Here is a 23,606-nt window from a genome sequence, read left to right on the forward strand (position 1 = left end):
TTATTGCCTGTTGGAGGAGTTGTCTTCATTGATCTTTTGGGATGTGGAAGACTGTCTACTGTGTTCTCTGAATCCATACACATGGACCAGAGAATCAAAACCTGAAATGGGAATGGCTGCATTACTGCATTTAATAGTTCACCCTCAGGACTTTCACTCTGGCATTTAGCTGATCAGTAGACCTTGGAGTTCAGCAGGGGAGGTGTGTGTTAATCACAAAGATGGGAGGAAAAAGACTGACCCTAATCATCATGGCCAGATTAATTAAAAACAAGCAACTAATTAAAGTGAGCTTTTAATTGTTTTTAATTTGTGTACATGGGTACCCTCCCCATAAGTTGGGGTTTGAGAGATCCGCATTGGATGTGAGGAAGATCAGGTTTTTATAGCACATTTTCCAAATGGGGGATTTGGTGGGTGGAATGGGTGGGGTTAAAGGAGCAGGACAAACAAGTTAGTCCTAACAACCTCTTAAACCTCTTAAAGCATGGTTGCAGAGTGGGCATAACAAGGCAGTCATAGTCAAAATGACGAAAGTCACCAGTGGTCATATAACCCTTTCAAAGAAAGGTAGTGTTAAAGGGTGGTTATAAACTTTTTGAAACAAAGATGTGATTGTTATTCCTAGAACAGACAGTACAGAACCATTTGTAGTTAAGGTTACAGGTTGGGTATAGCCCAATCCTTGAGACACAGAGATTTAACCATAAACAGGAATGCACCTAGTTTGTCTTTACTATAAGATGACTTTTAAGTCCAAGATGGCGGCAGGCTGGTTCTTCAGTATGGTCATTAGACACACAGCAACAGATGCCTGGCTTCCAAAGGCAAGGTCACTGCTTGGTTCTCCTGAGTTGCTAACGCCACTTAGCCAAAACTGCTTGTGAAAGTGACTGATCCAATTCTTCAAGAAGGAAATTATACACCCACTGGGAGAGAGGAGCAAACCGAACACTGGAACTCAGGTAGGGTTCCTCTGAGAACTTCCAGGCGCAATCACAAAGGTTAACTGAAAACTACAGTATCCCAAAGGAGACAAAACTATAAAGAGTCACACGCCACGGAGAAGATTTCAGTCACTCCACCGGGGAAAGAGACGTAGCTGGCTGAAGCCAGCCTGAAGGCAAGGGGAACACAAATGGTCTGTGGAAAAAGAACTTCAAAAAGATAGCCTTCAGCCTTCTGATAGATTATAAAGGCGACAATTTAGTAGTTTTATATGCTTTCTATTTGTTTGTGTGTATTTCTGTCCACAGGGTAACCATTTCTAATCTCTCTCCTTTCTCACTGTTACTTTCTATATTAGTTATAGGAGACTAACTTTAGATTTGTTTGGCAAGGTAACAGAACATTCCATTGAGTTGTGGTTGTGTGGTCAGACTATTGCATGAGTCCTGGGCAGACGTGAACTAACACGTATTCGCCCCAAACCGGGTACTGACGACACGCAAAAGAAACCATACCACGTTTCTGGCCTGGTGAGCCAATGAGTGCATTTAGGTTATTTGCAGGAACATGTGGGGTTGGCACCTGAAGGCAGTTACAACTAAGAACTGTGACATCTCAAAAAGGCTGCAGCCCCAGAGCTGCCTGCTCAACCTGCAGGCAGCTCACTGCAGAGTGTCTTTTCCCTCAGCAATTGCTTGCTGCCCATATGGACATGGAGAGAGATCTGAGTCTTGTGACTTACTACACCAGAGCATGCAAATGTTCCATAGCCTCCTGAGTCCCGGAAGCATCTTTCCCCCCCTCCAAGGGTGTTTCAGCATGGAAGGGATTGCGGTCCAATGAGGGGTTATCTGTTGACTGTAGGACAACCCATCTTCCAGTTTGGGGAAAATGTTTTCACTTAGAGGACATGGTGGGTGGAGACAGTATGGTAGTGTTCTGGGGACGCTGACAGGAATGCAGACAGAAATGGAAATACAAGAGCACAGGGGTCAGTGGGTGGGGGTGGGGGGTAGAGGGATGGGGGTGGGCAGTGCTGGGGAGTTTCTTCCCTTTTAGTTCTAATGTGAATACAAACTAGGCCCTTGAAATACTTCTCCTTTGCTAGCTCACACGGTGTTTCATCAGCAAAGTCAGAAAAGGGTTCCTGCAAGAGGAAGTGGACTCCTTCCTGGTCATTGTAGGCACTGGCTTTCTGAGTCTGGTAGCTGGCCTTCTTCTCAGCTAAACTCATCAGGGGTGGGAAGGTGGATTCCCTGTGGGTTTCAGTAAATTCCCTGTAGGTGACTTCTGGTAAGTGTCCCTGGGTGGGCACTCAAGTGAGGCTGAAGGGGCACTGCTCACCTTTGGCAAATTGTGTGGCCATCCCAGAAAGGAGATCCAGAGAGAATGCTGACTGGAGGCTAGTTGTCACAGAGGGGACCATGCTATCCTGCTGAAGGTCTTCTCACCTCCCTTGTCCCCACTTTGTTTGAATAAACCTCTCTGTTTAACCCTCTTTCTCTTTGGCTTTATTTGTTTTGACAGGGTCTGACTCTCTAGCCTAGACAGGCTTTGAATTCACAGCCTTCTTACTGGCAGTGTGCACCTCTGTGCCTGGCCTGATGTGTACATTTCATTGACTGCATGTAGAGCTAAAAGTGCCTCATAAGTAGCTCTCAGACTGGGGAGCTGTGACTACGTACTAAGTACTACGTACTTAGTGTCCCTACAGCTTCAACTCGAGAGACGTAAATGCTAAAGCTTCCCGTGTCCTGCAGTCTTGGTGCCCAGATGTGTTGTTTGGGATCTCCCATCTTTTCTCCGTGGGAGATTCCCCAACAACAGCTCGAGCAGATTCCATAACCTTTCTTACCCAGCTCTCCTTGCTCCTTTGGATAAAGTGCATGCCTGTTTATTCATGCCTTAGACAGAGACTTAGCCAAAGTAGAAATGTTGGTCTTCCTTCTGTTCCCTGGTTTCTCTCTCTTCACTCCTGGCTGGGTTGGGCACTCCAAGTATTCCCATCTGGAGACAATCCACACCCACGAGGATGCTCCTTCACCTTCTTTGGGTCTGATATGCATTAGAGAGGGGTGGTGTCGATCAGAACCTCACAGTCTACAGCATAGAGATAGCTTTATTAGCACACAGCCCGTGTTTATACGTCATCCATGTATTCACAGCACAAATGAATAATCTCAACAGAAACCAGGCGACTGATAAAGCCTCAGATGTTTACTCTCTCACCCATCACAGAATCAGTGTGCTCAGCCCTGGGTGAGAGAACTGTGATAGATTTGTCAGGTGATTGTTAGAGCCAAGAGCCGGAACTCCCTTCAAACCAATACCGGCCTCTTATACATTTTATTAATGTGTATATTTTATACATGCATGTACATATATGTATATGTATGTATTGCACATGCTTGTATTCTTATTTTAGTTATTTGGCCACAATATTTTTCTGTCCTATTTCTGATGCAATAGGAGAGTTCAAGGCGACCCCTGAGCCCGTGACACGATTGTCACCCTTTAGGATTCTTGTGCCACACATTGTAACAGTGCGTTCCAGTCTCATCTTGGGTCTTCCCTGCCCAAGCTCTGGAAGCAGCTGTTCCAAGAAATCTGGCTGACAGGAATTTTACCAGGACTAGAAACTAAAATGATGAAAGCAAACCCAATGTCCAGCTTGTCTTTGTGTTCACCAGAAGTGCAGTGCAAAGTATCCCATCAGGCAGGCCTACCTGACAGTGCCATCTAATGTAGCCCTCACCCCACAGCTGTGACTCTCAGGCCACCACACCGTTCTTGTGGCGTTGTAGCACTGTCAAAGCTTCTTCACCAACCTATTTCAGTCTCTCTCTCTCTCTCCTCTAGAATAGAAAGGACCTGCCATTTTGAAAATTTTCATGGTACTACGAGCAATCACACTTGACATGTGACAGATATCAAAGGTAGATGACTTGGTATCATTCACACCCTGTTGCTAGGCAACCGGATGCAAACTGCTCCTGAAAAATCACTAACTCACTGGTGATAGGTTCTGTGAAGCAGGATTTTGTCTGTCTACAGCTCAGTGCCTAGCAAGCAGGAAGCAGTTGTCTTTGCAGGAAGTCAGAAGCACAATTGATGCACAGCTTTATGCATAGGAAGCAGGAACTCCTTGGACGAAGGAGGTTGCTGGGAGTGTGTTGTTAGGATCTGCATCTTGCTCTGCCTCCCTCCTGAACCCCTCTCCTGTCTCCCTGATGCTGTCATGCTAGACTGACATCTCCAGGGACCGTGACCTTAAACAAACCCTTCTACCATTCAGCTGCTTCCCCTGAGCTTTTGATCCGAGTGACCAACAGACTAACACAGTAGGAAATTCTACAATAACTTATGCCTGGTAAAATACTTGTTCTGCAAACATGAGTCCCTGAGTTTGGATTCCCAGAATGCATGTAGAAGCTGGAGAAGAGCCGGGCGGTGGTGGCACACGCCTGTAGTCCCAGCACTCTGGGAGGCAGAGGCAAGCGGATTTCTGAGTTCGAGGCCAGCCTGGTCTACAGAGTGAGTTCCAGGACAGCCAGGGCTATACAGAGAAACCCTGTCTCAAAAACAAACAAACAAACAAACAAAAACAACAACAACAACAACAAAAACCCAAAAAGAAGTATTGCTTAAAAAAAAAAAAGCTGGAGAAGGGAGGGGTGCATGCCTATAACCCTAATGCTAAGGGGAAGTAGAGATGGGTGGTTCCTGGGGGTTCATGAGGCGGACCGTCCAGCCCAAATAGCAAGCTCAAAGCTCCATGAAAGGCAGTTTACATAATACACACCACACATACACACACACACACACACACACGCTTGTTTGCATGCACACATAAATGTATAAATAAAACCAAAACCAATTACCAATTTTCTATTTCATCTCGTTACACTCAGTCGCTCTCCCCTTATCCCACAATCGGAAAGGTCAATTATGTTTATTCTTGGAGAGATGATTTTAGACAGCTATACACGTATAAATGTATTTCTTTTGTCCTTTTAAAAGCTGGGGGCTGCAGTGCATATTAACCAGGTATCAAATAAATATCTACTATTCCTGAAGGTGGAAAACAATATATTAATTTATTTCCAAAGAAACAAAAACAGAAGACATCCGAGAAACCAACGTGGGCACAGTAGATACATGTACAATCCCTGATAGCTCACTAGTGCAAATACTACTGTCTTCCTAATAGTATTTACAGTAAAGAGGTGACCAACAGTGGGCATGTAAACTTCTCCAGAAAAAGAATGTCTCATTTTCCATGAGATCTCGATCCAGTGTAAAACGTCAGTCTTCAGGTGCTCTCATCCAAATAACAAATCAAAAAGAGACTGGTTTCAGACTTCGCCTTGACCAAGCGCTTCCTACCTCTCAACCCTTTATAACCCAATACAAGCCCATTTTATTTTTCAGTAGAAGAGACAAGGAGGTTTTACATGAAGAGATTCCCTTTAAAGATGAGTAACATTCAGTAAGTACAATTACAGCACAAGAATGAAACTGTGGTAAGTGATGTCATTTAAAGCAAGTGGGGTTTTGGTTCCCATTAGAATAAATAAATATTTCTAAATGCAAAAGCACTAGTAAAGAAAATCACATTTTAAAAACTACATGTGTGTGTATATGGTGGGGGTGGTACCCAGGTGCAAGGACACGCATGTGGAGGTTGGAGAGTTCCTCGTGGCTGTGGACTCTCTTCCTCCATCACGTGGGACCCAGGAATTGAACTCAGGTCGTCAGGCTTGGCGGCAAGCACCCCCACCCACTGAGTCCTGACCTCATGTTTTTCTGAATGGCAGAACCTTTCCTCATTAATAACACTGAGACCATTCTTAAACTCCACCTTCTCAGGAGATACTGAGCATGGCTTTATTTTATCTTCTCCCCATATCCCTAAGAAATGAGAGAATCAGAAAGACAACCTGAATTCTTAGAATTTGCTTCCTGGTGATCACGGACCATCCTAAGGCTTTTGTTACATCATCTGGAAGACGCAGGCACTCATGGAACCCACGAGAGAGGCGCGCATGTTTGTGTGACCTTTGAGTAAAACGATATAAGAAGGAGTTGGTTGGAGACACCAGAGGCTTTAGCTTTTGTTTCCTCCTTCCTCCTTGTCTCCGGATTAATCTATTAATGAATACATTGCTGATATCTAAGGCCTGATGTAATATAGCCAGGCCAGGGTATGTGCAAAGCGTAGCCATTTTGTAAGGCTCTATAGCAGGGTCTCAAAGACTGTTAGCTACTTCCCAGAGTTTTACAGTAGAGAAAGTGTCTGTCTTGCCTCCCTCATGTGTATCTGCAGGATCACAGGCACTCAAGAGGCGTTTGCTGAATGCAGGCTGATGAATGGATGAATGAATGAATGAATGAATGGATGGATGGATGAATGAGGGAACAGGAATATTGACACAGAGGTCCACCTGTCATGAAAACCTCTTAGGGATCCAGGTGCTCCAGTCAGCACCAGTCATTGCAAGCTAAAGATGTGTACAACAGAACCAGGTCCCCATCTCTCATATAGAAATGAAACCCCAGAAGCGAGTCATTCACAGGTCCCAGACCCACACAGTAGCACCTTTCCTGTGGGAAAGAAAAAATTCCTTCATTCCTGTGAGGATGTTCCAGTGTTCTCTGGAAAAAAGAGAACATTCTGGAATAGAACACGGAAATGTCCGGCATCCCTGAGGTCCTCTTCCTGAAGCCACCTCCTGTCTTTTGGGCACATGCTGTTGGTAGCTTGTTAATGGCTTTGTACTGTCGGCAGAGCTTCAGACTCAAGTAAACTGAAAACGTCGTTGTTCACAAGACCTGTGCTGGAGATGGAGCCTAGCTCTGCCCAAATGTCAGTCAAAGACTTCTGACACTGAACGGTAGATAGTTCCTCAGCTCTTTAGAAAGCTGTCTCTGTGCCTATGTGTGCCTGAGAATGTAGTTGCTGGGAATTTGGAAAGAGCTTCCTTCTCAAATAAGTTTTGCTTTTTCTCAGGCAGTATTGTCCACCATTCTCCTTTCTAACAGGATATACTAATATGAGTATCTGGCACAGAGATCTGATGCATTTGAATTTGTCACCGACCACCTAGCAGACAGAGATGCAGATGAGGGTCAAGTGACCGCCAGATGTCAGAGTCAGGTGTGGTTGTCCACACTTGTATTAGCAGCCCTTAGGAGGCCAAGGTGGGAGGACTGATTAGAGTTCAAGGCTATCCTGGGCTACCTGACAAGAAGCAGGCTTGCCAGGGATCTATAGCAAGACCCTACCTATCTTTTAAAAAAGAATGGAAAAGAGGAGGAGGAGTAAGGGGGGGGCATTGGTGAGAAAAGAATACATTCAAATAAATGGCCATCCTGTCAAATGTCAAATGTATCAGTGCTCAGTGGACATTGCAAGCAGAGCAGCGTCCTGACGGTTTCCTGAAACCATCTTTTCGAAAAAGCCTTCAGCATAGCCAAGACAAGAGTCTCTTGGAAAAGAAGATTCGTCTTTGCATCTTCAATTTCCGTCCAGGCCAGAGCTGCTGCCGATCAGAAATACCAGCTGGGCTGTATGGCGATTTCGCTCTGGTTGAGCGTTCTTTCGCGAAGCCTCAGTTCCAGGCATTCCACAGTAAGAGGGTATCTGTTGAGTTCAAACTTGTTAGCAAACAGGCTTTGCGAATTAATTAGCCACTGCAAGTCTCCGTTTCCATAGATGCAAATGTCATGTACGTAGTGACCTGTCAAGGAAAGAGCAGAGACACAGTTAGATCGTACCTGACTTTGGAAGTCGTGGGGTGGTGGACTAGAGACAGCGGAAATCGAATCAGGTGTGATGAGACGCCAATGAAACAAGATTGGGGTGCCCTAGTCCACCAGGAGCAAAGGCCGTTTAGAACAAAATTTGTCTGTTTAAGGACAAATGGCTCAAAGGCACTTAAGATGAGCAAGGAAGAGCGGAAGAAAACAGTGGCGTAAAGAAGTTCGCGCATGCGCAAAGGAGAGTTCCAGGTCCCCTCTAGAAGCACAGGGATGAAAGAAGCTCTTCCGGGTTGTGCTATCTCTTCTCCGAGCTCTGAGGGAGTGGGTCTCCTTCACCCTTGGGCGTGTGTCATGCTAAGCCTCACTCAGGAAGCATGCCAGCGCTGGACTCTGAGACAGAGCTTCTGCATGTAGCTCAGGTTGGTCTTGAATTAGCAATCCTATTGTCTCAGTCTCCCGAGTGCTGGGATAACATATGTTCACCGTGTGCCAGGATAGCACAGGTCTTTTTTCTTCCTCCTGAGACAGGGTTTCTCTGTGATGTCCTGGCTGTCCTGGAACTCACTTTGTAGACCAGGCTGGCCTCGAACTCAGAAATCCACCTGCCTCTGCCTCCCAAGTCTCGTCCTTGTTCCCTTCACAACTCTCCTCTCCAAATCATTTCCCTCCATATTTTCAAGCCACCATCTTGGCCCAAGCTGCTTTTCTATCTTACTGTGTGGACTGTTCTTAAGGGAGGTTCTTCTTGTAATGTGTGAGCCAGGGAGATTCTGTTAATACAGGGAAGGAGAGGGTCTACTCTGCTTAGACTGTCTACCACGGGTGTTTACGACTCTCCGCCCGGACCACTCTGCTCTTCTAGACTCTTCCTCTCCCTCCTTTAACCGGGGATCAACCCCTTCAGACACATTACCTCCCCTGCCGAGAGCTCCCCAAGCACAGCGGGCTGGCTCTCCCTCATAGTCTCCAGAGGCTCCCACTCCCCCTGTAACCCCGTTCTCTCCCAGAGACACACAGCCCAGTGCTAGTTGACACCTCGAGGTCAAGTTCTCAGAAAGGCCTATGTAATGGCTATTCCTGGTTGTCAACTTGACTCTATCTGGAATGAACTACAATCCAGAATTGGAAAGCTAACCTGTGATGCAGCTCTTGAGGCTAGAAGACACAAGTTTCTGACCTGGATCTTGGCATGGAGATCTTAAGGCATAGAGGCCAGGAAAAGATTAGGTCCAGGCAAGGGAGTGCACACCTTTAATCTTGGGAAACTGAGGCAAGGAGATCTCTGAGTTTAAGGTCAGCCTGGGACAAAACAAGTCCCAGATCCAAGTGTGATGGCGCACACCTTTAAGCTGGGTCACACCTTCTGCTGGAGACATACAGAGGGATTTTGGAAGAAGGAAGATCCACTCTTCTTCACCTGCTTGCACTTACTTGCCAGCACATCTGTTGGAACCTAGTCCTACAGAAGAGCAGCTGAAACAACCAGCCTTGTGGGACTGAGCAACTCCTAGGTTCATGGACTTCCCATTCACTGCTGCCCATTGCTGGGCTCCAGACTGTAAGTCATCACAATAAATTGCCTCAATATGGAGAGACATTCCATGAGCTCTGTGACTCTAGAGAACCCTGACTAATACAGCCTACCCAACTGCCTTTCCCTCACTCATTTGTGTTTTGGTATTTATTACTAATTGATGGGTGTTCATGTGTGTTCATACATGTGTAAACACACAGAAATGCATGCATAGGTATATGTATCACACAGATAACATACATATAAGTATTATTCAATTTAATTATAGATAACCTTTACAAAGGTAGTTTCATTTATGCATCTACTTTTGTCTCATAAATATATATTCAAATGTGTAAGACTATGAATGACTCATAAATATTTTATGATATATGTGATATTTATCTGCTTACATTATTTTATACATATATGAAAGGGAAGGAGCTACTATTTCTTGACCATCTTTCTAGGCAATGCCTTGCTGCTCTTTGGCTGGACCACACCATCCAGAAAAGCAGGGATTTTAGACCATTTTGCCTGCTCTGCATCTTCTGCCTCTGGAACAATGGCTGATAAATATCTCAGCACTGCGTTAGTAATTGTTGGGTGAAGGGGCGGAGAAGGCTGAGAGGAGGATAGGTTCATGCAGAAGTCTTGGTAGTGGAAACACTGTAGAAGGGGAAATGTCTGTTCGAATAGAGATTCTGCTGGGGATGAGTTGGAGCACGAATGATGGAAAGTTGGAACAGTCCCCAGAGCTCCGTGGCAGTGTTTCTGAGGGTCATTAAAGGTCAGAGCCAAGGCCCCACCCCAGTAAGCCAGGTTCAACAACCCATCTTTATTTAGCAAGCCAAACACAGAAAGAGGAGAAGCAGAAAAGGGAAATCTATTAAACGGGACCACACTGAGAAGAGGGGCAAATAGATCCAGTGACTTGCCCCAAGACCACAGAGGTGACCAGAGGTATGAAACAGTCTCAGTCAAGGTGTGGTCCCACCCTGGACTGACCCATCTTTGTCAGGGCTTCAGTCTCTCCAACAAAGTCTCATGCTGGTCAGGCAAGCTGTCAGGACTGTGAAACCTCTATTAGAGGATAAGTTTTCCCACCAGCTGGCACTAGGTTTTAGCCATTTTCTCCTCCTAGGGAAATCACAATTCCTTGTGGTACTTCAAAAGAGTCTTGAGAGTGGAAGAGAGGGTAAGTATATACGTGTCCTTCCAGAACCTTTTCCTTGTTGTGTTACTGAGTCACGGCTATAGGGACACGCAGCGTCCCACCCCTCTGGATTTTGCCTCTCTCTTCTCTCTGCATATTAGTTTGGAGGGTCATTTTTATATACTCATAACCGTGTGTCACTTTCCAGTATTCACTGGCAAAGCAGGTATTTAAAGAAGAAAGATGAAATATTATTCTGAGGGTTTGGGTGGCTCAGGTCCTGTACAGTTAGCTTGGCTCCTATTGTGAGATCAATAAAGGTCCCTATGGAGATGCAAGGCTGACCAGTTTACACCTTCTCAACTGCGGACGGCCTGGGCATAGGGAAAGGCAGAAGAGGCTGAAGGCACTGGTGACACAGTAGCTTCTCTGATGGAGGAAGGTAGTGATGCCACCTGGGTAACTGGTATAGATGAGGCAGATTAGAGGGGACATACGAATGCTAGGGGGAGGTAGCTTATGGATGCTGGCTTGAGGACGCTGTGAGGATGATATATAGATACTGGGAACCTGACTAGGCTTGGGGGTTTGCCTTTTTGTTGTTGTTGTTGTTGTTGTTGTCTCTGGCTGTCCTGGAACTGACTATGTAGACTAGGCTAGCATTGAACTCACTGAGATCCACCTGTCTGTGCCCCAAAAGATCAATGGCGTATGCCACTACTGCCTAAGTGTTACTGGGATCTTGTGAGAGAGGAAATTAGGATACTGTAAAAAGGCACACGAGGGCATAGGGAGAAGACATCATTTAAAAGCCACAAAGCAGAGAGGCCGAAAAGGAGCCAGGTCTGTGATGCTTGATCTTGTGTTTCCAGGCTTGAGAAAAACAAGGAAATTTCCATTCTATAAGCTGTCTAACCTGGGCTACTTTGTTAGGGCAGCACAGACAGATGGGTATACATGCTAACTATGTGCTAGGGTTGTGCTCAGAGTGGACGGTATCCAGACCTGATGGAATTCCTTCTTTATAAGGGTGTATAAAAATGACACTGACTGGCCGGGCACATGCATTTAATCCCACCCAGCACTTGAGAGACAGAGGCAGGCGGATTTCTGAGTTTGAGGCCAGCCTGGTCTTGTAGAGTGAGCTCCAGGACAGCCAAGTCTATACAGAGAAACTGTCTCAAAATAAAACAAAACAAACAAACAAAAAACCAACCAAACAAAAAAACCAAAAGAAAAAAAAAAGACACTACTAGCAGAACATGAGGCACATTTCTGCAGTCTGGCAGTTAGACAGGAATGTCAGAACCCATATTTCAAGGACTTCCTTGACTACACAGCAAGTTCCAGGCGACAGTGAACCACACGAGACCCTCTCTCATTCCATCCCCCACTCTGCCACAAAAGATAAAAAGGACTTGGGGTTTCTAGTTCTTATCAGTTCAGGGAAAAAAAAAATCCCTTCTCCTTGATGTCACCTACCATGTGCCAGATTGGTCACAAACCCCTGTAGCTCTTCAACTCACTCCTGGCCTGTGTGTGGAGGGAAGGAAGAGAATTCTGCAGGGGCAGGATGAGCCTGCTTTGTCACAAGAATGTGACAACACCTGTCCCAGCCTCTGCATTCCCAGAAGGAAAGGTCAGGAAAGGGCATGAGAGACCAGAAATTAGCAAGAACAAAGTTCATTTTAACTCTCTCTCTCTCTCTCTCTCTCTCTCTCTCTCTCTCTCTCTTCTTGGTAGGTTTAAGATTAAGAATGTCTAAGATATTAAAACTCGTTTTCAGGAGAGACGTCACACTGAAGTTTCAGGCTTCTCTAACGATCAGCAGGCTGTATACACCATTTTCTCTGAACGAGAACCTTGTCTATTGAGTTTACGGTTGTCCTCGGGTCAACAGCCACAGGCAGTATGGCTTCCAAGCTGGAGATCTTACCGTGGCAGCCTCCGTGTTTAGCTTCCATGTCCATCCACTTCACAGCTCTGAGGTTACCCGTCCAGGATGCATTGGGCATGGCGCCAGGGACTCCTGCAACGAGGATAACATTGCAATAAGAACCACGAGCTCAACCCATCACTCAGTTTCCACATCTCTCTGTTCTCCAGGCCGTTGTGTTTCTCCAGACAACTGTTGTCTCCCTGGACAGCAATAGCAATCTCTGCTCAGATGTGACAACCAGAAAATGTCTTGCAGACATTGCCTCATGTCGTCTGGGGAAGCAACACTGTCCCACTTGAGCAACACAGAGGCAAGCCATCCCAGCAGCCTCCAGTCATGTCAACAAACTCTGGATAAGTCATGAAGGCAGAAGGGTCAGTTTAACCATACAAAACCCATGACTGGAAATGGCTGTGGGTTTTCTTAGAATCCAGACCTCTAAGACATCTGAGAGTGTATATAGTTATCAAGACAAATAGGAATGAGGCATACTTAACTTTGTGAGCTGAAGCATTTTTTTTGCCACAACGAACACAATTTATAATTTCATGTATACAGAATATCATTTAGAAGTAATGACGCTATGCAAATATCAGCACTCAAAATGCAACAGTCCTCTCTTAGGAAATTCCAAGATAATAAAGCATACTTTGATAGGAAGGATAATGTTTCTTTTGCACACACACACACACACACACACACACAGACACAGACAGACACATTGAAACACTGGAATCCTGTGGGCACACTACAGCACATGGCAAAGAACTATGCAGGATTATTTGGATGGGTGCAAAGGCCCAATCGGTGGGAGTTCCGATGGGCTAGACTTCAGCCTTTTCAGTATGCCAATCAAAGGTGAGTGGGCAAAGGCAGAAAACAGAGTTCATGTGTACTGGGGAGCACAGAGAAATGGAGCCAATAACCCACGACCGGCTTCATCATTGAAGTCCTGTCGTGAGCTTTGAATTTAAACAGAGGGAGAACCAGGGTGGGTTGGAGGCAAGAGTCAGGCAGATTGAGCTAGCCTTTGCCAAAGCCTGGTTTGGCTGATCATTACGCCGCCCCCCCCACTTTGTTTGTGCAAGGTGACCGTAAGAAGTCCCAGTTGCTTGTTGGGCCAAGCCCGTTCCCAAGAAATGATTGCTTTTGCTTGGGTGTGATTTCAGTCAGGGATGAACAGATCTGGGCTGTTCCTAGAATTCAGCACAAGAGCAGGTTCAGGACAATCACTAGAGATGTCCAGTCACTTTGGGTGGGGCTCTGGGGCAGGATGCTGTAAAAGCTGACAGTCAGGTGACTGTTATTCTCATTTTCCCCCCATCAGCCTCGAGGGAGATGAGCTGAGATTGTTCCAATATCCTCAGATTTTATTTTTTTTAAAGATTTATTTATTTATTATATGTAAGTACTCTGTAGCTGCCTTCAGACACCCCACAACAGGGTGTCAGATCTCTTTATGGATGGTGGTGAGCCCATGTGGTTGCTGGGATTTGAACTTAGGACCTTCGGAAGAGCAGTCAGGGCTCTTAACCACTGAACCATCTTTCCAGCCCCTATCCTCAGATTTTAGACAGACACCCCTTTAAGTACAGAAGTAAGCAGAGATGATGAGGCAAATACAAAACAAAGACAGACAAAGAAGCCAGACTTTCAACCGCTCTTAGGTACCCTGTGAGGAGGGTTCAGGGCTTCTTGGCAAATCAGCTCGTAGTAACCATGGGAGGGGTGGGGCAGAAGAGTTGGTCAACCACAGTAGTTTGAAGGTAGGGGAAGGACCCTCCTTCCTTCCTGTGAGGAATGCAGGTGTGGAGGAGCCCAGAAGCAGATGGGAACGTGGCCCAGCCAGTGCCCCGGTTTCAGCATTACGTCCCTGCTGAACATTTCCAGAACACCAAGACAATCTCTATGCTGATTTTATGGTAATCTTACTGACTGTTTAAGGGACTCTGGTAGCTCCAACATGCTACGCCTGTCTACCTGTCCCTAATATGCCAGCCAATGACTGGACATAGGCAACAGTGAAAAGCAGAGAACAATTTATTCAGTGTGGCCACACTGGGGGGAACCAACCCCCAAGCCCCGTCCATTATCAGGGGCCCACGTGAGGTTTAGGTTTGAATAGATGACAAGAGATGTGTATAATCCAGCAGCCTTGGCTCTGGTGTGGCCCTGCCTAGCACAGTTCTGCCCTGTTCTGTACGGTGGTCAGACCTATGGGAAATCCCTTCCTTGATGCAAACTCCTCCTCCACTGCTCCTTAGCTTTCCCCTTCTCCCACTGAGGAAGTCCTGGGGAATTTTAACAAGCTTGAGGCTGAAGGGAGGGGCACGTGATCTCTAGATTATTTCTCCCCTGCCAGGACAGTTAGAATATAATTTATTATAGCTTCAAACAGGAAACTAACTACTGAGGAAGATGGCATTTTCCAATAAGGATAAGAGGTAAAAGTCTCAGACCCAAACTTTGAAAGAAATTCAGTAGGATTGAACATTTAAAACCAACCCATCTAATCTTAAACAAAACAAACAAAACAAAACAAAACAAAAACATTAAGAATGTGCATTTCAGAAGAAAACAGACCTGGTTCTTACTTGTAGCCATCTAATTATGGACCAATCTAAACCTAGATTTTAGGTTTAGAATAGACCTTCTTACCAAGTCTTCCAATAAAAATGAACTGTTGCCACAACCTCTCCTGTGAACACTGTAGATCTTTAACTCCTGGGACTCTTTACCAGGAGAGAATCTTTTTTTTTAAAAAAAAAAAATTGGTTTTTGTCTCTCAGAGTTGAAAGCATTCAGCAAAAAGACTTCAGTGGTACCGCTTCCTACTATTGCTCTGTGTTTCAATACTTCAAAGGTTATTGTGGTGCTTGCCTGTCCTAAAGAAGCAAAGGAAGCTTCCTTATTTTGTTTTTGATACTCTTACATAACTTAGATTACAAGGAAAATAATTGATATTAAAACTTGCCCAGGGAGTGTGGAAACCCAGGAGGGAATTCAATTTATTTTACTCTGTCAAGCTAATCTGCTTGTCAAGTTTTTGAATCTGTTTAGATTAAATAACTATGCTGGACAACTAAAGACACCTTCCTGACAGCGTAGCTCTTAACCTTTGAGCAAGCACATTTCTGAGAAGACTTTTTTTTCTCTTTCGTGCTCATTACTATTGATCACACAAACTGAGAAATGTCTTTCATCATCCTAGAGATCTGATCTGCACATTTACAATCAATGACTGCCGATCTTCTGAGTAGACACACATACCCATTAATCTCTGGCTAGTGAAATTCAAAACTCCAATACTTAGTCTGATGACAGGCCTCAAACATGTCTGTTTAAATACTATCCGTGGTTCATATTTGTGCATAAAACATGATTATTTATTAGCAGAAGGGGGAGCAATTAGCCTTTGTCTCTGCCCATCTTCCATAAACTCCTCGACATAGAGAAGTCTGGAAGAAATGGCTGTAGCTTCTGGTGTATAGCTAGCTATTCCAGTGTGGTTCTTGGATTGGATGAAACGTTATCAATGCCTGGAAATACACAAGAAATGTAGAATTTTGGGTCCCACCCAGACTTCCTGAAATAGGACTAACACAGCACCCCCCTAGGATCACAGAATCCTCTGCATGGCCAAGTGTGAGGAAAGATGAGAGGCCACAAGAGCAGCCACCCACCTTTCTGTCATCCCTCCTTCATCTAGCTGCATGCTTAACCCTGCCCTTCAATCCTGTGGCACTCAGATCTGCTCCAGTAGCCAATGGGCTGCTCCTATGGCCTTTGTTCAACTTAATTAACTTGTCTCCATTGTTAGGACGTGTGTGTGTGTGTGTGTGTGTGTGTTTGGGTGCGAGCGTGCTTAATTTTTAATTTATGTGTATGTGTATTTCGAAGGTGTGTGCCTGGTGTCCTAGGAGCCCGAAGAGGCTATTGGATCCCCTAGGACTGGAGTTACTGGAGCTGTGAGCTGCCACACGGGTGCTAGGAACCAAGTCCAGGTTCTCTGCTCGGTATCATTGGGTATTTTTTAGTATCTTAGACTCTCCTTACTAATGAAGGATATGAAATTAGTGCTTTCTAGTTTAGACTGTATGCAGCCCACAGGGGATAGGGATGGGTGGGAGGGGTGAGGTTTCTCTCTCTCTCTCTCTCTCTCTCTCTCTCTCTCTCTCCACACACACACACACACACACACACACACACACACACACACACACACACAATTCTGGTCAGAAACTGCTGCGGTGGGGCTTGGAGGTGTGCCCAGGTGGTAGAGTGCTTATCCAGCATACACAAAGCTCAGGGTTTGATCCTCAGCACTGGATAAACAGGCTGTGATGGCAAAAGCCCAAATGTGGGTAATCCCACCACTCAGGAGAGACAGGGGCAAGAGGATCAGAAGTTCAAGGTCATCCTCTACCACACTGAACTGGGGGCTAGCCTGGGATATATGAGATGTTGTCTCAAAATAATCCATAAAGTTACTAAATCAAAACAATTTCTAAGGTCTCTTCTGCAGACTATGGGAAATAACCGCTACTCTCCCAGTGTGCAGGCTTCAACTCTGTTGCAGTTGTTCCTCTATGATCATTATGTCAATCACCAAGGGGCCGGGAGGACAGTCACAGCAGATTGGAGCACGAGTTTATTTTCGATTCACAAGAAATCTAACAAAGTTGCATTTTTCCCCCATTATTTCCAAGATAAGGGAAAAAGGAGATTGTCCGTGTTATCAGAACAAATGTTTTCACCGAGAAAAAAAAATTCCAATTCTCTTCTTTGCTCTTCATGGGCTTCTGAAAATAGAACATTTGAGATAAAGTGTGGAGAGGAACCTGGAATGTTTTTCTTGGGTTTCAGTCTTCACCGGGTCGAATAACTGTGCTTGGTTAAATAAACGAATAGGATTCTTTGAAATGCAAGCTTTGTTTCTGTGAGGTTCATCGTTATCTCCCCGGTTTCCTCCTCATTTGGGGAGACTCGCGTGCGTGATAACAAGTTCCAGCAACTGCTCGATTCAAGCCCAGATATATCCTCTTTCCCCCACTTACTGGACACATGAGAAATTTAAATATCAAGCACTGAGATTTCTCACAGTTTAACGATGGTGCTGGACAGACAGCGAGACAATTCTAGAATGTTCCTGGCTAACAAGTAGGAAAAGTTACCACTTGCCCCCTGCTTTGGTCCTTTCAAACCAACTCCTGCAAAATAAAATACAGTAATTTTTGGAAGATTGAGATGTGTACGGGAGGCTGGTGACTGTGACATTGTTACCTAGACTGACAAACACAATTCTGAAGTCGGGATTTCAAGTTTGACTTTAAACAGCTAATTTACTCCCATGAAGCTGAGGTGTGACAAATCCTGGCAGGACTATGTCAGGACAGTCATCTCTACATATCCTTGGGGGGTTGGATCGAGGATCTCCCTCTACATGCCTTCTCTGGATACCAAAATCTGAAGATGTTCAGATTCTTCATAAACACTGTGCAGGGTCTGCCCACATCTTCCTGGCCTGGCAGGAAAGATAGTCAGTTTTGGTTTTGTCTTGTTTTGCTTTGTTTTTTCCAGACAGGGTCTCTCTAACTATGTACAGTCCTGGCTGTTCTGGAACTCTCTGTAGACCAGACTGTCCTCAAACTCACAGAAATCCGCCTGCTTCTGCTGGGATTACTGCCAACCTAAGGAAGATATTTTAAAGATATCCTTTTGTCCTTCCCACTATGGTTCCGAAGGAATTGGAATTTCCCCAGGAATTTCAAGCTGGCGGAAGCCTGGTGCCAGCCAGAGGGAGAACTTGTCTCCCAAAATGGCAATTTCTCAGACAGCCTTGCAGGAGGACCCAGAGCAGAGACAATGATGTACACCAAGCCAACCAGGGCCTGCTTAGCATCTGCTTAGCTTTGTATATTTCTGACTTTCTACTTCAACCTAAACCTCATACCAGGATGGGGAAGATGGACTTGGGGGTGGGGTAGAGGGGTATCTTTGTCTTTCCGATTGTGGCTAGCATTGACTTTTTCTGCTTTCCAGTGACCATGATTTAACTGGCAGTGAATGGAGGAGGGGGGAGGGGAGGAGGGGGGGAGCCAAGCTTATTACGGATGTTCAAACTCAGGTTCTAGTAAAACCAGGGACCTTCTGAAACAATCTGTGTCTTTGGATCACAGAATGTTAACGGTATGTGACACCGAGTCCATAGTTCTCGCCCCATGCTGTTTAGTTCTCGCCCCGTGCGGTTTAGGGAGTACGGGTTTGCACATGCTCCATGGAGACATGCTTATTTTGTTCTTAGTAATTTTGGTCTTCATAATAGTTGGTTGAATTTGCAAATGCAATGGAGGCAGAGAAGTGACTAGTGAAAGACGAGTAAATGCACCGGAGGCAGGGGCAGGCGGATCTCTGGGTTCAAGGCTAGCCTGGTCTACATAGTGAGTTCCAGAACAGCCAAGACCACAGGGAGAAACCCTGTCTCAAACAAAACAAAACAAAACAAAACAAAACAAAACAAAACAAAACATACAAACCAAACCAACCAACCAACCAAACAAACAAACAAACAAATGAACCAAAACAACAACAAAAAGGAAAACAGATATAAAGATAATACATGTACTGTGTTTAGCAACTAATTAGCATAAACATTTGACATAATAATACTATTAAAATCTCAGGACTCATGTATGTTTCTTTTCCTTCACAAGGACAAAAACAACTTAAGAGAAAAAAATTATTTTGGCTTTTTCCAAGAGAATGGAATCCCTTGTGGTAGGAGACAGGAACAGGACGATGTCTAATGGGCACAAGCTATAAAACTTCAAAGCCCACCCCCAGGAAGATGTACTTCCTCTGTCAAGCATCCATCTCCTAAATGTTCTACAGTCGTCTCAAACAGCGACAGACAGCAGCTATCAGCTGGTTTCAAGGCACGAGCCCCTGGAAGACATTTTACATTCAAACCACAACAACCTAGCTGTGATTCTCTAGTGTGGGATGTCTTGTATACTATAGGAAATTTATCAACAGCTCTGTCCACTGTCCAGTAGTTATCCTCCAATCCCAATGTGTTAAACATCTCCACAAATATTGCCAAAGGTCACATGAGGCTCCATATCGCTCTTCATTATATAAAACGGAAAACAAAAACAAAAAAACAAAGCAACCCACACACAGTAACCGAGTAACCCACAGTAACGAGTTGTATGATGTTAATAAACTGTGCATATACTCTTGCATGTAAAATGTAAGGCAAGGATCTGGCACACTCCTGCTACAGACATATATGCAGGTAAAGCACTAATGGGCATAAAATAAAAGTAAATCTTGCAAAAAAAAAAAAAAACCCTGTTACTCATGGAAATTGCAGTTTGCCTTATTGTGGGAAATTTCTGTGACATTACAAACAGCTTAATAACAAAGTCTATTAATCTATGCCTGAATCATTGATTGAGTAATTGTGCCTGTGATTATAACTAATAACTGACGCCTTTAGGTGGCGCCTAATAGGTGGCGCACGCCTTTAATCCCAGCACTTGGGAGGCAGAGGCAGGCGGATTTCTGAGTTCGAGGCCAGCCTGGTCTACAGAGTGAGTTCCAGGACAGCCGGAGCTATACAGAGAAACCCTGTCTCAAAAAAAACCAAAAAAAATAAAACAAAAAACAAAACAACAAAAAACAAAAAACCCTAATAACTGATATAATGTACTATGGCTAATAATTTAACAAAAGAAAAATATAGAAAAGGTTCATTTGCTGTAGATCTTTAATAATAAACAAGCTGAACGTTAATAACAGGACAATGTGGTATCAAGTAACCCAGATTATAAATCTGGCCAGTTAGCATCTGGCCCACCCCATGAGGCCCTGTTTTGGTTGCTGTGGGTGCGTTCTGCAGCTTTTCGGTTAGGGTGGAGCACCCTTGCATTCATCTGATATTTAACTGCCCACAGATGGACTCTTCTCCAGAGTTTTTAGAACCTACATGGTTTTAGAAATGTTCTAATATGTTATAGGCACCTCCCCCCATTTTGTTACTAATCTGTATAAACTAGAACCCAGAAAATGGATGCCGGTAAATCAGGAGTGTGTATGTGGGATGGGTGAGAGAATGTGGTTTGGGGTGGCGTGGGGTGGGAATTCGCAATGGAATGGACCCAAGGTTTTGTGTGCGCTCAACAGCCATCTACCACCTGTGCTCCGGCTCAGCCCAGGACATTCATTTTCTTTCAAGATAAAAACTGAAAATAAAACATCTAAATGCTTTCTTGCATGTTTCCTATATTCTAGAGTAGATGCCGGTAGAGAAAGCATACATGGGCATTCTTGGTGCTTACAACTATCTAGAAGGTCACACACACACACACACACACACACACACACACACACACAGTCTTTAGCCAGTGGTAGGAAACCTCAGGTGTGGTTCCTCAGGCACCACCCACCTTGTTTTTAGAGACAGGATTTCAAGGCCTTTCCTCAAAAACAAAATCACATAGGTTACCAGAGGCAGCACTTTTGGCGTGGAGTAGGGCAGGGGTAGGGCTGTCTGGCATGTGGAGAAGTCAGGTCACACTAGTGAAATGCCTTCTTAACACCCCCACTCCCACCCTCAACTCTGGCAACGCTCATCGGAAGAACTCACATTATCTTAACTTTTCCAGACACTAAAGTTCCCCCCCCCCCCCATCCCAGCAAACTCTTACCTGACCTTTAATAGCAGGCAGCAGCTGCAGTTGGTGAGGACTGAATGGAAGTTCTATTTTTAAGGGTTTTAAATTTTATTTTTATTTTTTTTTATTTTTAATTATGTGGGTGGGGGCGGGTAATGTGCGCATGGTCGTCGGTACCGGAGGGAGCCAGAGAGATCTGGCATGCTCTCGATTCTGCAGCCCCTTTCTTTTAGGTTTGAATCGCTGCACCTTGCTTCTTACACACACGAGTAAGCATCTGCAGAACTCTAAGATTCAAATACCGATCCCAATATCTACCCGCCTTGTGGTGTGGCACAGAAGACGCAGAGGCAGCGGGTTTGCCGGTTCCGGGACGCCGGGTTTGCGGGTTCCGGGACGCCTTGGCTCTGTACACGCAGAGACCCTGTCACAAACAAGGCCAGAGCTCCAACTTGGGGGGAGGGGATCTGGATTAGGACCACCCACTGCTAGATTTTAAACCCTGCATTAAAGGCAGAGGTGCTATTTAACATATCAAAGCGGACACCTGCAGCTAGGTCTCCCAGCATCCCTCAGTAGGTACGGGTTACAGGGCCCTCCAGCTGGCACATCCCAGCCCCCACCCTACACTCTTCAGCCCAGGACTTAATTTGGTTATCTGCTCTCTTGGTTATCAGGAAGTTGGGCCTCCTAGCTGCGGCATCTGGTTTCCCTCTCTCTACAGGACCCACCTCAAGGTAGCGCCCACTCTGGACTCTCCCAGAGGTCCCCGCCTCTGGCTATATATACTCTCCCATATATTTATGATAAACTTTCTCCTCCACCCTACCCAGGAGCAGTCATCTTCTTTCCCTTTTCCTTTCTCTTTTTCACTCGGCCATTGCTATTTAAAAATCATGTGTGTGTGTGTGTGTGTGTGTGTGTGTGTGTGTGCCCGTGTGCCTCTGGCAGCCAGAGGAAATCCTGGTGTGCCACCCCCCAAGAATATCACCACTTCCTTTCAGACAAGCTCTCTCTCTAAGGCCTGGAGCTCGCCCGTTACACTAGGCTGACTGGCTGGTGAGACCAGTATCCTCTGGTCTCTGCCACTCCAGCGCTGAGATTAAAAGAAGGGTCCACCTTGGAACCAATTGGCTGGTTGGTTGATTTGCGTGGGGTTAAGCCTCACCATGAAACCCAATCTGTCCTCAAAATTTGAAGGACCCTCCTGTACCAGCCGCCTGAGGGCTGGGATTATAGGCATTTGCCACATCTGGATGACCCCTAGTTCTTCATGGTCCATTTTCCCTGACTTCAAGGGCAGACAGACACCCAGCTGTGTCTATATTCCAATTTACCCAATGCTTCCCAACACCAAGTATTGAGCCTCAGTAAGAAGTTTATTTTAGTTTTTTTTAAATCATATCTTTGAAGCTTTATTTTCAAGTCTCAGGGATTTAAAAGGTAAAGTTCAAAGAAGCAGCTGTTTATTTTTTTTAGTTTCCCTAAATTAGCTAGCCTCTGTTTGCCTTGGGAATCTACTTTTTTCCTTTTACAGTGACTACTCTATGGTTTGTGAAACACAGGACCCTGATAATAAGCGTGGACTAAAATGATTCGCGAAAGTATTAACAGACCAAAGTGAAAATGCATATATACAAAGAAAGTACACCTAAGACTACAAAACCTAATGCCAACAAATAATAAATCACTAAATAGAACCCACCATATAAACAAACTGAAAGGTACCTCATTATATGCAGGAAAGACCCATGACAAAATCCCAACACCCATTCATTATAAAAGTCCTGGAGATATTAGAGACACAAGGGGCATCCCTCAGCATAATAAAGGCCCTTTACAGGAAGCCATTGCCAACATCAATTTAAATGGAGAAAAGCTCAAAGTAATTTCACTTAAAATCTGGAACAAGACAAGGTTGTCTACTCTTTCTCCACACCTATTCAATACAGTACAATTCACAGCTAGAGCATTAAGACAACTGAAGGAGATCAGGCAGTACAAATTGGAAAGGAAGAAGGCAAAGTATCTTTATTTGGAGATGATATGAAATTGCACATAAGTGATCCTAAAAATTCCACTGGGAAATTCCTACCGTTGATAAACACCCTCAGCAAAGTAGCTGTATACAAAATTAACTCACAGAAATCAGCAGCGCTCCTATACACAAATGGCAAACAGACCGAGAGAGAGAAATCAGAGAAATACCTTTCACAGTAGCCTCAAATAATAATATATCTTGGGATAACTCTAACCAAGCAAGTGAAAGACTTGTATGAAAAAAAACAGCAAGTCACTGAAGACAGAAACTGTAAGATTAAAGAAGACACAAAGATCTCTCATGCTCATGGATTAACACAGTAAAAATGGCCACCCATTGCTACAGATGTAATCTATAAAGATTCAATGCAATCCCTAATGAAATTCCAACACAATTTCTCACAGATCTTGAGAAGACAGTTTTCAGATTCATATAGAAACACAAACCAGAATAGCAGAAAAAATCCAGAATAATGAAAGAATTGCTGAAGGTATCACTATCCCTGATTTCAAGCTGTACTACCAAACTTTAGTAATGAAACCGGCATTGTATTGGCACAAAACCAGGCA

General features: G+C 44.8%; 1 protein-coding gene across 1 annotated transcript in view; it reads right to left on the minus strand.

The window, feature by feature from the left end:
• Positions 1-5,020: 5,020 nt before the first annotated feature.
• The window catches only part of LOC127665052 (N-acetyllactosaminide beta-1,6-N-acetylglucosaminyl-transferase-like), a 41,524-nt gene continuing 22,938 nt past the window's right edge, over positions 5,021-23,606 (minus strand). Inside the window, 2 exon segments of the mRNA XM_052157431.1 lie at positions 5,021-7,688; positions 12,316-12,408. Coding sequence (XP_052013391.1) covers positions 7,498-7,688; positions 12,316-12,408 — 284 coding nt within the window. The 3' untranslated portion in view covers positions 5,021-7,497.

Source organism: Apodemus sylvaticus, chromosome 14 (assembly GCF_947179515.1).
Source record: "Apodemus sylvaticus chromosome 14, mApoSyl1.1, whole genome shotgun sequence".
NCBI classification, from domain to species: domain Eukaryota; kingdom Metazoa; phylum Chordata; class Mammalia; order Rodentia; family Muridae; genus Apodemus; species Apodemus sylvaticus.